Source organism: Vanessa tameamea, chromosome 28, assembly GCF_037043105.1.
Source record: "Vanessa tameamea isolate UH-Manoa-2023 chromosome 28, ilVanTame1 primary haplotype, whole genome shotgun sequence".
Classification (NCBI taxonomy): Eukaryota; Metazoa; Arthropoda; class Insecta; order Lepidoptera; family Nymphalidae; genus Vanessa; species Vanessa tameamea.
Window position 1 is genome coordinate 4949872 of NC_087336.1, and position 16795 is coordinate 4966666.

General features: G+C 33.4%; 1 protein-coding gene across 2 annotated transcripts in view; it reads right to left on the minus strand.

Annotated features, from left to right (window-relative positions):
• Nucleotides 1-1940: 1940 nt before the first annotated feature.
• The window catches only part of LOC135194233 (aldo-keto reductase AKR2E4-like), a 237454-nt gene continuing 222599 nt past the window's right edge, over nt 1941-16795 (minus strand). The window contains exons 1-7 of one of the 2 annotated variants that reach the window (XM_064219465.1): nt 11675-11728; nt 8801-8884; nt 7873-8055; nt 4548-4664; nt 3566-3733; nt 3061-3264; nt 1941-2488 (exon numbers count right to left, since the gene is read on the minus strand). In XM_064219465.1, the coding sequence (XP_064075535.1) occupies nt 2231-2488; nt 3061-3264; nt 3566-3733; nt 4548-4664; nt 7873-8055; nt 8801-8884; nt 11675-11683 (1023 nt within the window). In that variant the 5' untranslated portion in view covers nt 11684-11728 and the 3' untranslated portion in view covers nt 1941-2230. Of the gene's footprint in view, nt 2489-3060; nt 3265-3565; nt 3734-4547; nt 4665-7872; nt 8056-8800; nt 8885-11674; nt 11729-16795 lie in introns of those variants that run through there. The other variant, XM_064219464.1, reaches the window with a different exon arrangement.

Consider the following 16795-nt stretch of genomic DNA (forward strand, 5'->3'; position numbering starts at 1 on the left):
AAACACAGGTCGTTGACCTTTACGCGTCGGACATTGGATTCTAAGAAACACTTTTTTTGCATAGCTTCGTTCAAGTTTGTTTTTCGATACCGATAAAAGGTCAATGGAAATTTACCAGTATGGCAGCTTTTAAGTAACGAATGTAGACTATCATATGAATATATATTTTTGTACTACATATTTTTAAAATCATATTATAGACGAAGAGGCCTAGATATATAAATTTTTAAAACGCGTTTATGCGTCTCCCCTTACACGAATTTACTGTGGTGTTGAGCTCATTAAAAACATTTTTAAATCCTAGGAGGAGTCACAGGATATCTTAGGAGTGTTTTGTGATTTATTTAAGGTCTTCGATTGTGTGCAACACGAAACTTTGGTCGGGAAGCTACGACATTACGGCATTAGCGATACAGCACTCAATCTTCTTATTTCGTATCTGAGCAATTAGATTCAAAGGGCTTACGTAAATGGTAAGAGATCTCTCGGTACTCCAGTTACTGTGGGGTTCCCTCAAGGATCTATTCTTGGTCCATTTTTCTTCCTCATTTAGATACATGACCTGCCATATCTTTTAGGTAACAATCACGAGATAGTATTGATTGCTGATGATAATTATTTAATTTTTAAAATAAAAAGACGTCTTTCAATATATGAAGATGTAAACAATGCTCTCTCTTAAATATCAAATTGGTTTAGTGTTAATAATTTACTGATAAATAGTAGAAAGACACAATGTATTAAATTCACTACTACTAAAGTAAGATGTGTCAAAACGTATCTATGTACTTTTAAATGGGGAACCATTAGATATTTTAGAAAAAACAAAGTTCCTTGGTATCACAATAGACTCTAAGCTTCAATTGGTCCACATAAATAGATTGGCAAATAAAACTTTTAAAAAAAATTAGACTATTGACTGATGTTGACACGGCTTGCCTAGTATATTTTAGTAATTTCCACAATATAATGTCTTATGGTATTCTACTCTGGGGTAATGCAGCCGATATTAATAACATTTTTGTATTACAGAAGACGGCTATTCGTGCAATCTATTATATTGACCCAAATGGTTAATTAAGATGTAAATTTAAAGAAATTAAAATATAGACTGTCGCTTCTAAATTTTTTTTAAATAGTTTTATGTAAGTACGCAAAAACATAAATGATTTTTTTAGAAATGATGACGTACATAGTATTAATTATGGATTTATACATACATATATTATATATAAATAATACATACATTATACATACATGACTGCATTTATAGATGTTGAAAAAGACAACAACTACTGAGTTTCTTGCCGGTTCTTCTCGGTAGAATCTACATTCGGAACCGGTGGTAGCTTTACTTTAAATGGTTTAATATATAGTGTTAAATATTATATGTTAATAGTGTTAAATGACGATTCAAAAGCGCTTGTAAAAAACTACTTGAATAAAGTATAGTTGATTTGCACAAAACTGTCATCGGAACTTTGGAAGTAAAATTAAATTTAATTTATATAGCGTAACAGTTTTGTATTATACTTTAAGATATATTAATCATAAAACTCTTAGTAGTGCACGATATAGCTGAGTTATTAGCAATTCACATGAAATACGTAATTCTAAGGTTTATCTTTATTTATGGAATAGGCTATAGAATAAAATATGATTTATTGTCCATACAGTTATAAATAAATAATAAAATCAATGTTATGTACAAAAGGCGATCCTATAGCTTAGAGCCATATATCTACCAGACCTTTGGTTAAAGGATATATAAAACACATATAATGTAAGCAATAAATTAAAAAAAAAAAAAACAAATTGACGAGATTCATTCGAAACAGTTTTTATATATTTTTTAAAATTAATTTTATTTTCAAAATATACATTTCTCATTATCATTTGGTATTAGTTTAAAGCAATCATTGTTTTTTAGTAATTTAAAAAAAAAAAAAGGGAATTTTCAATTGGTTAATAATTGTATATATCTTGAATCTTCATGGTGGTCCCTATTTTCAGTACTGACATTATAACTAAGTTAGATTTGCAGTAATTTTAAAACAGTCCCAAATTCGAACACGTTGATCGGCAATCACAGCGTAGAGCGCTCCTTAGCCCAGTGGTCCGATAACTTGCAGAAGATGGCGGGACTTGACTGGATGAGGTACCAATCCACCAGTGGTGTACGAATGACTGATGTTAATGGCAAAATAATGTAATCGTTAAATCTTCAAAGTTAATCGATATCGAGATTTGCACCATTCTTCCATTTCCTCAAACTGAGCGGTATTTCAGTTATATCGACGTTGACCTTATCGAACGGATAATTGTTAAAGTTCTGCCAGAAAACAGGACGAACGGTACGATAATTGTTGTCGAACTCTCGCAGCGTGGCAACATCAGCATCATCGATTTGGAAGTCGAAAATTGAAGCGTTTTCCACGACCCTGGTCTTGGTGAGGGTCTTTGGTATGCTGCATATGCCGCGTTGGTACTGAAATTGAACATTGATTTTTATTTTGATGTTGATTTTAATGGTAGGGCCTTTGTGCAAGCCTTTCTGGGTAGGTAGCACCCACTCATCAGATATTCTACCGCCAAACAGCAGTACTCAGTATTGTTGTGTTCCGGTTTGAAGGGTGAGTCTGCCAGTGTAACTACAGGCACAAGGGACATAACATTTTAGTTCCCGAGGTTGGCGCATAGGTGATGTAAGGAATGGTTCATATTTCTTACAGCGCCATTGTCTATGGGTGGTAGTGACCACTTACCATCAGGTGATCTATTTGCTCGTCCGCCTACCGAAATCATAAAAAATAGTAGCAGCAATACTTAGTACTGTTGTGTTCAGGTTTGAAGGTTGAAGAGTTTAATTTCAGGCACACATATAACATTTAAGTTCCCAAGATTGGTGGTGCATTGGCTATATAAGGGGCTGGTTGAAATATCTCACAGAACCAATATCAGGTGACCCATTTGACTGCCTAGTTATTTTCCGTTGCCGTTAAACGTCTCTTGTGTGCGGCTGTTTGTTTTAAAATAAATTAACGCCATTAAGATACTTACAAGATATCTCAAAGCGACCTGTTGCACGGTTTTTCCATATTTCTTTGCGATGTCTAACATGATAGGGTCGTCGTGTCTGATCGCTGGGCAGGTGGTATCCAATCTGCTTGGTACCATCCTACCAAATGGTGTGTAGGCTACCACCAGTATGTTGTTCTTCTGGCAGTAATCGACCAGTTCCTTCTGACCGAGGTTAAGGTTTATCTGAAATGTAATTAATCGTTTTTTTTAATTATTAATGTAATTATTTCTAATAGTTACAAAGGAGAGCAATGAATCTTCTTTTTACTTGAGATTTGAGAACTTTTCAACGGGCTGCTCTTCTGTAAGATGAGTACAAATACTGCAGAGTTACTGTGCGGTGCTTTAAAAGGCTTCGAGGTCTGTGCCTTCATCAGGCCTCACAAGACCAATAAGTGTTTATAATCAAATATCAGGTTATCGTTAAAATAATTATTACTGGGGCAACATGGTACCGATCAACGATCTAAGGGGTTCCTTTTACCTCAACTTGATTGACCACTGGAACTACTTGACAGTTAGCCAGAAGACGTGTCAATTGTTCCACATTGAAGTTTGAAACACCAATCGCTTTGACTAAGCCTTGCTTTAACACGGATTCGAATCCACTCCACGTGTCCAGGTAGTCGATTTTTTCATCTACACCTTCCGCCTAAAAAAACAATTTTCTTGATTTTAATAATTTATGATGATAATGTCGTTCAGGCCGATTTCGGAAATGGTGGCCAATCTCAATGGAGACCAGCTAAAGTGTGTTCGCTACCACAAGTACACTCTAGTCTCTAGCTCTTATAATCTGCTGGGACCGCAACGACTCCTAATCCGACTCGACCGGAAAGGGTTCAAGCGCAGGACCGAGCGGCTTTTCGTGTTTCCCGAGACACTAATCACACACATCCAAAACCAATAACTTTTTGTGACCCAATCTGTGGTTCGAACCTTCATAGCCACTGGACTAACGATAGATAGTACAATTTTTTAATGATCTTTATTGATGTATGTCTGAAAAGGATTTTAAAGCTAAATAACCTTTTAAATGCGAAAGTGTATCTTGTTACTCTTTGACATCTTAACTACTCAAAATTGCAAAATACAGTACAGAAAGGGTATGTCGATTCTTCTGTTTTGCAAATTTCGTATCATCTTCCTCTGCATACAAAATTATGGTGTACATAATTATTGTAATGTTCTCGTGACTGATTAAGGTGTTGATCATTCACCAGACAATAATACGACTGTGTAAGATATATCACAGTGCCTAGATTTGTTGCGAACTGTGAGAGTGAGACCACATATTGCGTTTAATCTGTGGTCTTACTCTTACAGTTCAATTCGATAGCAATCATAATAAATTGAACATAATTTAGGCAAAGGATTAACTACTTTATGCCAACTTTAGCTTCAAGCAGCTACAATTTTGTGTGTGCTAACCCATTTTGGTGGAAATTAGTGGAAAATATACTAACAGATACGGATATCGGCCAATGCATCAGCACCAAGTCCAGGTAATTCAGACCCATTCGTCTTAAAGATGCTTTCACGGATTTCTCAACATCTTCAGGACGATGTTCGCTGTTCCAAACCTGTAAAAAATGTTCTACATAAGTCTTTTTTATTATTTAGTTTATTTTTTTTTTTATTTTTATCTCGACAGGTTCATTCTCCGTGGCTTTTGAAGGATTACAATTTTTACGTCTTAAAAAAACCTAAAGAAAAGTCTACTACAGCATGTGCCTTGTGAGCAAACATAGTATTACTGTTTTTATTTATTTAACTTTGCCGTTTCATAAATTTAAATCATTTTTAAAAAATACATTGGTAAAGAAGGCATATTATTCGATACAAGATTATATTGATGATAAAAAAGCGTGGAGTCAATTATTGTTGACTTCCAGGCAGGAGACACAACATAAATATATAATTGTATTTAACTAACATGACTGTATTTTTAGATGTTGAAAAAGAGTAACTACTTATTTTCTTTCCGGTTCTTCTCGGTAGAATCTACATTCCGAAACGGTGGTAACTTCACTTAATTCAAAAGTGCTTGTAAAAGCCTACTTGAATAAAGTATATTTTGATTTAATTTATTCCAGATTAGCAAGTCCTTTACGCATAAACAGCAGATTAAATGCTGGTTTCTATATCAGAAATGATTAAGAAATTAATTTTGAAAATGGGATTATTTTGTAAAATTTAGGCGTTGCGTTGTATATCATTCAGACATATGAAAATTTAAAGGAAATAAATTTCACCCGTGCACAACCGGGGCTTGTTACTAGTGAAGTATAATATATAAAGTAACCAAGTATTAATGTCTCTCTGCGGCTGCTTTTCTACTTTTGATAAGGTTTAGAGCTTATTCCACAACGCTGCTCCAATGGTTCTTGGTAGGATCACGTAGAAGAACAGACACATGCAGCTTTCTTAAAATTAAGCCCATTAAAATTCATTGTTGACTTGCCTCGATTTGAACCCGCAATCTTCGGTTAAGAATTACGGTGTCTAACTGTTTATACAACTCGATTCTTCAATAAAGTCATAGTAAATACACCTATTATCATATATAAATACATATAATAAAATTGGAGTGTCTGTTTGTAATATTAAAATGACCCGTTTTTACTAAATGCATATGTATGTATACACGGTACATATACCAAAATATATTTTTTTACAATTTTTGTCTGTCTGTCTGTCTGTTCGTTCCGGCTAATCTCTGGAACGGCTGAACCGATTTCGACGGGACTTTCACTGGCAGATAGCGGATGTAATAAAGAGTAACTTAGGTACTAACCTACTTTTATTTTAGGATTATATATAGAATAAAAATACACACGCTACAATATCCAAATGACTTAAATTCAAACAACGCGCACGAAGTCGCGGGCAGAGCTAGTATGACAAATACGGAAAGGATGATTAGTAGTCAATCACTGCCCCATAGAGTACTCTTTAAACATTTTCCATATTCATTACAAAGTGCAGTGATTGTGTGCTAATTCAAAAGTAATTACAGGAAAACGCTCGTTAGATGATAATTTACACGTCTATCTGACTTCGGATTTGAATTACAACTTCATTACGATTCAGTAAATAAATTTAAAACTTTAAACGTCGCTAATTTGAAGAATCACTCGATACCTGACGACCTCCGTGGTCGAGTAGTGTGTACACCGGTTTTCATGGGTGCGCCGCTCCGAGGTCCCGGGTTCGATTCCCGGTCGAGTCGATGTAGAAAAATTTCATGTTTCTATGTTGTCTTGGGTCTGGGTGTATGTGGTACCGTCGTTACTTCTGATTTTCCATAACACAAGTGCTTTAGCTGCTTACATTGGGATCAGAGTAATGTATGTGATGTTGTCCAATATTTATTTATATTTATTTATACCTGTTCCAGCTTGGTGTGTAGATTGAGGGTCTACAAAAAACGTTTATTTCATGTAAACCTGTTTAGGCGCCAAACAATTTTTTTTCTAAGTGTGTATGCTGTTCGCCCTAATGGCCTCTAAAGCGTCACCAGACGGGGAGGCGAGTTAAAATACTGAAGCCTAGATGTTGACAACGCACTCAAAGGCTTAGAGTACGCGCGTCCTAAGGGTGCCTCCTGTGAGGCCGGACCTCGGCTTAGGACGACATCGGTTTTGGAAGGGAGGAATGACGTTTGCATTCATCATCGCCTAGTCGTCGACGAGTCGGTAAATAAAAGGGACCTCGACCCCGACGGTGGGGTCGGTGTGTATTATCTGTGTCTCCTAATATATTTATGTTGTCGGCAGTGTCTGTCGACGCTGTTGTGAAGACGTGCTTAGGACGCCTACAGATCAGATAGGGGTATTCCGCAACGTGACGCTTAATCCCCTACCTCTTTCTATATCTGTTTCCTTCCTCTACCCTAAGGTTGACTGGAATCGATCGCTGTTTAACGATAAGGCCGCCTCATGTGCATCTTTCTTAAATGTGATTCAACTTTATGTTTACTGGTGTACAATAAAGAGTATTTTGATTTGATTTTTAATATTACATATATCTACGTGACCCTGCAACGTAGCAGTGTCCCGCAAAATTGTACGTGATGCGAAAACACGTTGCACGCTCCTGATCCGAGAGTGAGCCAAGTGTGCTCGCTTCGTAGTCGCGCCAGTATGTAGTACTGCATTCAACGTGCCTCTCAATGTGTCCCGTAGGGTTACTTTTCATCGATCTCGGAATAAGAAACACAACACTTATCACCCCAATCTCCTCGGACGACATTTCTATAAACACTGACCAGTGATCTACAAGATGTTCCGCGGCATTTGTCTCGGGTACATTCCAAGTTGTTTTGGGGATGTCCCGCAACGTGTTGCTCCAATTGGTTCCTCGTGTAACCGGCTTAAAGCTTCAAGTCGGCGTTTTTTCTATATCTTCAACAATCATCCTTCTAATAAAAGTCGTATTTGTATATTACACATTCTATATTTGCCGTTCGGAATTTAGGCTACTTGTAAATAGTCATATTATCTTATAAATTCAGCTATTTTATTATTAAATTATCATAATTTGCATATATGTATTAAATAAGTATTCTGTCTGCAAGTCAAAAAGACAAAATTATGATTTAAGTCAAGAAATAGTTTTAATTGAAGCATCAATAGCGCAACAGTCGCCTGATCCCTTGGGCTATAGCCTTCCCTGTTTCTAACACAAGCTTTAAGCTTAATTAAATAAGAAAGAGTAGGGGGGGGGGGTAAATAGTTATTCCTTCCAAGGGGGCATTGATAAAATTCTTTAAAAAAAAATTAAACTAACCTTAGTAGTGATAAACAAATCTTCCCTCTTAACAACACCTTCCTGTATTTTCTGCTTCACGACGCTACCAACCTCCGGTTCTACTCTGTAGAGATGGGCTGTGTCGATGTGTCGATAGCCGACATCGATTGCATAGGACAATGCATCGACAAGTTTTGGCGCATCTTCCACTATGAATTCTCCCTGGAATTTATGAATAAATAAATAACTCTGATATTGTATACAATAAAGAAACTTTACACTTATCGATGAACAAATCCATATCCAGAAAATACGTTGACCTGAGAACTGGAGAGAAAAAATCTGCGATTTTTGTTTGTCAATTTGTAATCGTTTAAATAGATTCAATATCACGAAGAATTAGCCATTCAATATCACAGATATAGTCTTCAATGTCATTTGCGCTGTCTTTGTAAAGTTACGACATTGCCTTTTTTAAATAGGAAAAAATTATTAAAATATTTGGCGTTATGCACCACCAGAAGTTATAATTTGTCTCGTCTTGTCCTCGTAAAATTATGGTTTCGGTCTTGCACTGATCGTTTGAAGGTAAAATAGCAAAGTCTAGTGTTCAATTAAACTTATTATATCATTTTTACACATAAGTTTTTCGACTTATGCAGGACACATAACTACATAGGTGAGCTGGACTAGGAGTTTTCGAATAAAGAGGGGTTCCGTATACGAACATCCACTACAGGGTGGTGGAAGGATGCGTGGCATACCCATCAATTCTACCCTTCATCATCTTCAAGATATATCGAATAGAATTTTCCCACGGAAAAAAAAGAACAATGGAATCGAAACGAATCGAAACAAAGAGAACTTATTATAGATGCGTTCTATTTTAGTTTAAATGGTAGCGTGCAACTTTACAAGGCCTAGACAAGGTTTATAAGTAGGGGGGGATTAGTATTAAAGTACTCACCTTTTCATTTAATCCGAGCCAAGTTCCATAACCCAACGCTGGAATTTCCAGACCATTGTTGAGTTTAAAGTTTGGAATTACGACCTGGAATAAAAAAGCAATAGGTTATGTTATACACGATGTCCTTGACTGTTTCCCCCTTTTGGGTTATATGTGATCGTTTTATTGTTTCCTGAGTTCTTCAAAATCGTAATAAATTTTATTCATCTAGGCTCATAATCACCATATTACAGTGTTTACTTAAATCTCAAGCTACTACCGGTCCGAAATGTAGATTATACCGTAAATAACCGACAAGAAACTCAGTAGCTGATCTTTTCTATCTTTACACCTTTAAAACAATTACATTTATTATTTACTGAGAATACCTTTCAAGGTTTAAGTCTAAAGTGAAATTATCAGTGAAATTGGATAACGCAAACTAAATAATTATACCATTTAATGTACACAAACTTTGTATCAGTGATAAGGCTTTATTTCAAACGTCATTATCAACAAACAACGACACAATATGACAAACACCTTCAACGTGGAAAGAATACTTAAACGTCGTTTATATATACGAGAAATAAAAATGAATCCAAAATTGATCCTTGTGAAACACCCGTTCTCGATTGAAGTAGGCTAAAGATAACAAAATAATAAAAAGCAACATCTAGTTAGGCACAATCTTTGATTTCGTTCGATTATGTTGTTATAAATTTTAACGAACTACAAAACAAGATATATATTAAAGGATGTATTATATATCAATAAGCATGTGAACTAATCGTGACATATTGTTATATATTTTGTACATATATTGATTTCTTAAGCCACGGAGATGCTGACGTCATCCTAACTACTATAAAACGCAGGACTTGTAATATGCACCCCGTGTAACTTACGTTGTGAGTAAACTTTATCAGTGATGTTATGGATGTGTCATTTCGGATCTCGATATGGATACGGATATATAAATAATATTTTTCCCGGTTTCAAATACGGTTACGTATACGAAATTATTTCGGATAATCCGATTGTTTCGAATAGTTTCGGTTACGGATATAAGATTGTTTAGAAATTTTAAAAGAAAAAATAAAATTAATTTGACTTTATTTCTAGGCTATTATTTAGTATATACAGGATTATTGATAATTCGACGTATTCCCGTTAGGAGGTAATAGGGGTGATTATTTGGAATATTAACATGCATACCATGATGAAAAAGTGAAGCATTTTTGAGTTACCACGTTTTTTAGTTTTTTTTCAAAATAAGTCAAAAATTCAACTTCAAAAATGTATGCACATAGTATCTGTATAGTAGTAGGTATAATACCAGAAAAAACGAATAGCTTTAAAATACAATTAGCTACTCTCTTTAAGTATAACAAACTATTTGCAAAAATCAAAATTATAATTAAAAAAAAAAATTATCGGTTTCGGTTACAGTTACGGATACACTATTATTTCAGATATCCGATAGATCCGGTTACCGTTACGGAGCTCCGTAACATCCCTGATCTCTATAAACGTAAATCTTCCGTCTGTGTGTGTGTTTTGTATATTTGAGTGGGTAAATGAAGGGTTTTGGATCGGACCCGGTAGGTGCTGTAATAAGTAAATACAATTCTTAATTCACCCCGACTAAGTCAGGACAGTCACCTAGTATATATTAATACGCAAACTTACTAATAAAATATTAATATGCGAACACTTTTAGGAAAATACGAGGACGTTTTTCCGAACCGATACGACTTGGGAACCTTCAAGAAAAGAGCGTACTCTTTCCTGCAAGCCCCCCGGTGTTGCAGATGTCCATGGGCGGTGGTAGTCACTTTCCATCAGGTGAGCCTCCTGCACGTTTGCCACATATGACATTAAAAAAAAAAATATATGAAATTTGGCACGGTTATGTTTACGCGAAGAAGCGTGCAAAAAAGCTAATATTTTTACAAAATTTTCAATTGAAATACATTTTATTAAAACAAAAACCTTTACACACAAATATATACTTATTTAATATAAAACATTCATAGTTTACGTTCAGACTGCCAATGTCAACACACTTCATGACAAAGTTTGAACTCAAAGACGTTTTTCTTTTACATTTGGATTTTTTTATTATAATAACCACAGGATATTAAATACCTGAGCCTCATTTAGTATCTATCAATCAATCTTATATTTTTAACAGACGATCGAATTTCAACCAATGAGCGAAGAGTATTAAAATAAATTTGACCAATTCATATTTATTACCGAGCCTACCGTCAACGGTTTTTAATTCTTTCATTGCATTAAATTAAAAGACAATATTTTTTTACTTAAAGAACAATTCGATTTAAAGTTTTATATTTATGTATACAGGACTATTGCCTCTAGCCACTAGAAGGCCGCAGATCTCTAAGTCCTGGTTTTAAACCGCAGGTCAGGTTGATTGAGTTACTAATAGCCCGTGGGCCGAGTTATATAATAATATTATATACTGACATATTCTCCGAAACGTGCAGCTTCTTCTGGTTTTATGTATATTGGTTTAGAAGATTTTTGTTGTTAGGCGTTACAACGTATTATATATTAGTAGTTTATTTTTTCTTTTGCGAAAATCTTTATTTCAAATAGTTGAACTATTTAACAAGCTTCTAAACTGTATAATTCCCGTGACAGAAATCTGTTAAAATAGATTATATCAAAATGTATCAACTTTGTTTTGACATGAAGACATACGTGATTAAACGTATCATGTCGCCGATATTAAAATAACCTATAAATAATTTTAAATAGAACAATATTACGATTCGCATTCATAGATATATTGATGATAATATGGTTTTAAATTGTAATGATCTTGTTGATGAATTTGTTCATGAATAGCTATAAATAAACACTAACCTTTGACATGATTGGCGCGTCAACTGCGCTTGCGTACTGTCTGATTACTGAAATACACTAATACAGAACAACACAGTGATACCAGTTTAAAAATTCAAATTTCCCGTCGATAAGCATTCCCCCAATTTTATTTAATTAATTCGCCATTATCAATTCTTTACCGTTGATAAGAGTAAATAAAAAAATAAATCGTTCTACAATGTTAGTATTTTTTAATAATTCTTTTAAATAGAACTCACTTAAATCAATAAAATTAGTAGTGAATTTTGTCTCAAAATATACTTTATAAATGTTCGCTCTTACAAGCACTTTTGAATTTTCATTTTAAATCAGCGTTGCAGAACTATCGATAGTCTGACTATCGATAGTTGACCTCGACCTATTCAGGATATCGATAGTACTATCGATAGTATCGTATTGATCAATACTATGGATACTATCGATAGTATCGATAGCTCTCCGTGAGCAATACTATCGATAGTGGCAATACTATCGATAGTATTGACACGTGACAATACTGTCGATAGTATCGCTTACACCTTAACTATCGATAGTCTATCGATAGTGGACTATCGATATGCAACACTATTTTAAATAATTATAGAAAATATAAACCTACCACCGGTTCGGATCTTAGATATTAATAACAATTCTTTATAACAATAGTTTTGATATGTTATGTCGGTTAATATAGCGTGTGTCATTTCAATGATAATATTATTAGAGATGTGCCGTACATAACATTGGCCGACTTCAACCAGCCGACTAACCGACTAGTCGGTCGAATAATCGACTAGGGTTGATTTTTGCTTTGCACAGGTCAGAGCGGTGTCTTGTCTAGAAAATTAAATGTTTAATATATATAATTAAATATTATTTTTTTAGACAATTAAAGTATTCACTTTTCACATTCACAAGTTTAAGATATTAAAATGTATTAATGTCAAAAAGAAAGTCTCAATGAATTATTTTTGACAAATTGGATAATGATTAATTTAAAGTCAAGTGATAACTGATACTTTATCTAATATTCATTTATCAAGAAAAATATATGTATACGTAATAAAAGAATTTAGTTAGTCGGCACTATTTGCCGAATAGTCGCCGACTACGAATGCGGCCGAATAGTCGGCTAATTATTATTTTTTCTAATGTAATCTATGTATATGTTCCAAGTTACAGAAACACGTAAATATAAATAGAATTAAAATTAAATAATAATATCCTTGTGAAATAAAAAAAAATCATGAAATGTATGTTAACGTACCTAATTTTTACATTGCATTACGAAACAACTACTCTTAAAATATAATACAAAACTCACAATGAGATAACATGTTTCTCCGCACAGAATCTGCATCTGGCATAGATCTCTCTATCAAGTTTCATCTGAATGATTTGTCAATTTAAAGCAGCTTGTCGACTACTGTGTTCCCTTGAGGTAGCCGATCCCACAAACAAGACGTTCCAACAGTATAATCGATTTAAAGTCAGGTTATGTACAATAACTCTCCTTAAATGAGCAAAGGGGGGATTTCGAGAAGTTGTTTTAGCGCACACGTAGCAGATTTTTATAAGGCAAATAGAGGTTCCTAGTGAGGTTCTTTTAGAGATGAAAATTCAAATTTAACAAATTAAAACTCAGTGATGCTTGATTAAGTTCCATCTAAGTATAACAAGCTTTACTTGGGTCTTATTTTCCACTGAATATAATAGGCGCCATTCATTTATTACGTAAAACGATTTAGGGGGGTCGACTATTTCTTATGTTTTCTTACAAGGGGGTGGGAAGGAGTCTCGATGGTTCTTACGTAAAAAACAAGCGAAAATAGTCTTACGTAATAAATGAATGGCTCCATATACGAAAGTTTTTGTTCCAAGTATCAATCGTTATTGTAGAGAACACGATAACATAAAAACTTGTATTGTATTCATTTTAAAATTTAAATAACAATTATATATTGTTATTAATTGATAAGTTCTTTAAAATATAATTAAATAACATTAATATATAGGGAACACGAGATAATATATGTTATATAGTTGCTTATTTATTTAACATTATTTGGTAGGGCTTCGTGCAAGCGTGTTTGGGTAGGTACCACTAAGTCATTATTCTACCGGCAAACAGCAATACTTGGTACTGTTGTGTTTCGGTTTGAACGGTGAGACATAGCATCTTGGTTCATAATATTAAACCCAAGGTTAACATTTCTTATGGCGCCAATGTCTGTGGATATTAGATGCATGAAATAGGATTACGAATTAGGAATGTAAAAAGACGTACGAGTTTTCAAGAACTGTCTGTGTTTACATATTAGACATCATATAATTTTATATAAAAAATTCAAGTTATTATTTTAAGTTTATCAACAACAATAGTTTTATAATAATTATTAATTTGTATAACAAGTGTGTACACACATCTTTATTTTTTTAATAATTTGTTTGAAATCTATAATAGATGGCGTTACTGAAATTACTACTTGCGCCATCTAGTGTATCATTGTACTACTTTTTTTAAACTAGATGTGTTTTAATAATATTACAATAGATGGCGCTATATGTTCTATTGTTAAAACTTTTCGACGCAGGATGTCATTATATTGTCCATAAATATCATTATTATTATCAGTCATTAATTGTCTTTTGTAAAAATTAAATTAATAGTTCACTATGTTTCTTGATGATTTATCGTTTTAAAAATAAACAGCTACGTAAAGAAACACATTGTTTACGTTTTTCCCTTTCGTTTGCAAAAGTATGTGATGTTAATAAAATACAATTAGTCATTTATACAATAAATAACAAAGAAAACTTCAGAAATACCTTCAAATCAATACTACCAGAATATTTAATAACAAATCGTTCCTAAATCATTTAACACAATCATATTATTTTGTAAATGTGTGCTATTCGACACTAGATGGCGCTACATGTACCACATTACAATTGTTAATTGGTTATGAGATTGTGTCTTGGCGAGATCGTGATAAGTGATATGATCTTAGTTTTTATGCCTTTATTATCGCTTCATATAACTTTTTCAAGCAATTATCTGCTGATGTATGTAATTTGCGATCAATTATTGTTAGTAATGTAAACGTCTCGTGTTGATTTGATAGACAATCATTGTACTTTTTTCTAATTTAGACATTGTTATTTCGATTTCGTTTAATAAAAATTTTATTACTGATATTTACTTTATATGTATTATCTAATGTTTTTAAAGAATAGTCATAGGTATTAAAATATTAGTTATTAAGGAAATGTTCGGTAAATTATATTTTGTCCGAATAATCTACGATCTTTGTTCAAACAAATTTGAAGTTTAAAAATAATAATCTATCCATGTAACTTATAAAAATATGTATTTATTTATTGTTTCGAGGACTTAAAGAAAATGCGATGAAAAATAAAACGAATATAATTAAAAAAAACACAAATTATAGAAAAAGTCTTCCATGTTCTTTTATATGTCATTCAAAATATTCATACGAATTCTAAGATACTAAATAGTAAGTTTTATTTAAAACCAAAATAATATTGCACAATAAAGTATTACAGGAAACATAATATGTAGATATACTAAGAATATCTTACAAAAAAATATCACTTCTAACAATTCGTAGCATAGGTACTAGCACCATTTTAAATATTTTTATTGGCAGATGTACACGACGCTAGAAAATTCCGAACAATATTATTGCCAGTAAAAATATTTGGAACATAGACCGATTCAAATTACTTTTACGTCTGAAATAATAATTGATACAGTTCTCCTGAATTCAGAGAAGTGACTTGTAAAAAAGTTTAATTAAAAACGTTCCATCCAGTCTTAAATTGTTTTTAAGAGCAATTTTGTTTTATAAGATTCTTTTTTCACAAAGGTAAGGTATGCTTCGTTTGAATTCGTGGAGTTTGACTGTATAGTATCTTTAAGCCTTTGAGTTCGTGAGGAATATAGTACTGATTGAAGTGCTTATGTCGTAATGTTGCATGTTTTAATAATCAGTTTTTTTTTTTATAGAAAATACATAATATAAATAAAATCTATAATAAGTATTTAGATTAGGCTCAGTGTGAGATACATCAGCTTTAATTACAAAAAAAAAATTCAACTACTTTTTATTAAAATCTCTATATGAAACATTCTAGGATTAAGCGTTTAGTAATTTTAAAATTAATATCTTTATTTGCAGATCAATTGTTCCAACTACATCATTCATCGAATTCTCCTCAAGAAGAATTGAATTAGAGAAGGAGAAATGAAAAAGTATTCCTTTCACGTATTATAGACAACACTAACACTAAAATGTAAATAAAAAATTAAACTATTTTCTTAAAAAGAACATTTTGTTTAACTGTCGTAAGGTATCCACTTTGAAAAGGTATTAAGTCACTTCATGTACAAAATGTTGAAATTCTAATCTTACCAAAAAATGTTTGATTGACGAATAATTAATCAATCAAAATTATTTTCAAGTAAACTTGCCATTATGAACGTGGCAGGTCTCAGGAGATATTGTGACTAATTAAAAAAGCACCCACCCTTATCCGCTAACAGGGGGTCGGAGACGGTATAATTGTTTTAAAGAATTTAATGAAAAAATCGTAAGGGTGTTTTTCATTCTAGCAAAATCTAACACGCCTGGTTATGTCTGTATAACGTTAAAATTTATCTATTCTAATATTATAAACGCGAAAGTAACTCTGTCGTTGGTCTCACGGCAACAGTGATTTGCACTGAACCGAATTTGATGAGATTTCGTAAACAAGTTTGAACTCCAAGGAATGACTTTTACTTGGTGGTAGGGCTCTGTGCAAGCCCGTCTGGGTAGTTACCATCCACTCATTAGATATTCTACCGCCACATAACAGTACTCTGTTTTGTTGTGTTCCGGTTAGAAGGGTGAGCCAGAGTAATCACTGGCACAAGGGACATAACATCTTAGTTCCCAAGGTTGGTGGCGCATAGGTGATGTAAGGAATGGTCAATATTGCTTACAGTGCCTTTGTCTATGGGCGGTGGTGACCACTTACCATCAGGTGGCCCATATGCTAAAGACAGCACTATATATGCTTAGCACCTGACGACCGATCCTTAAAACGCGAACGAAA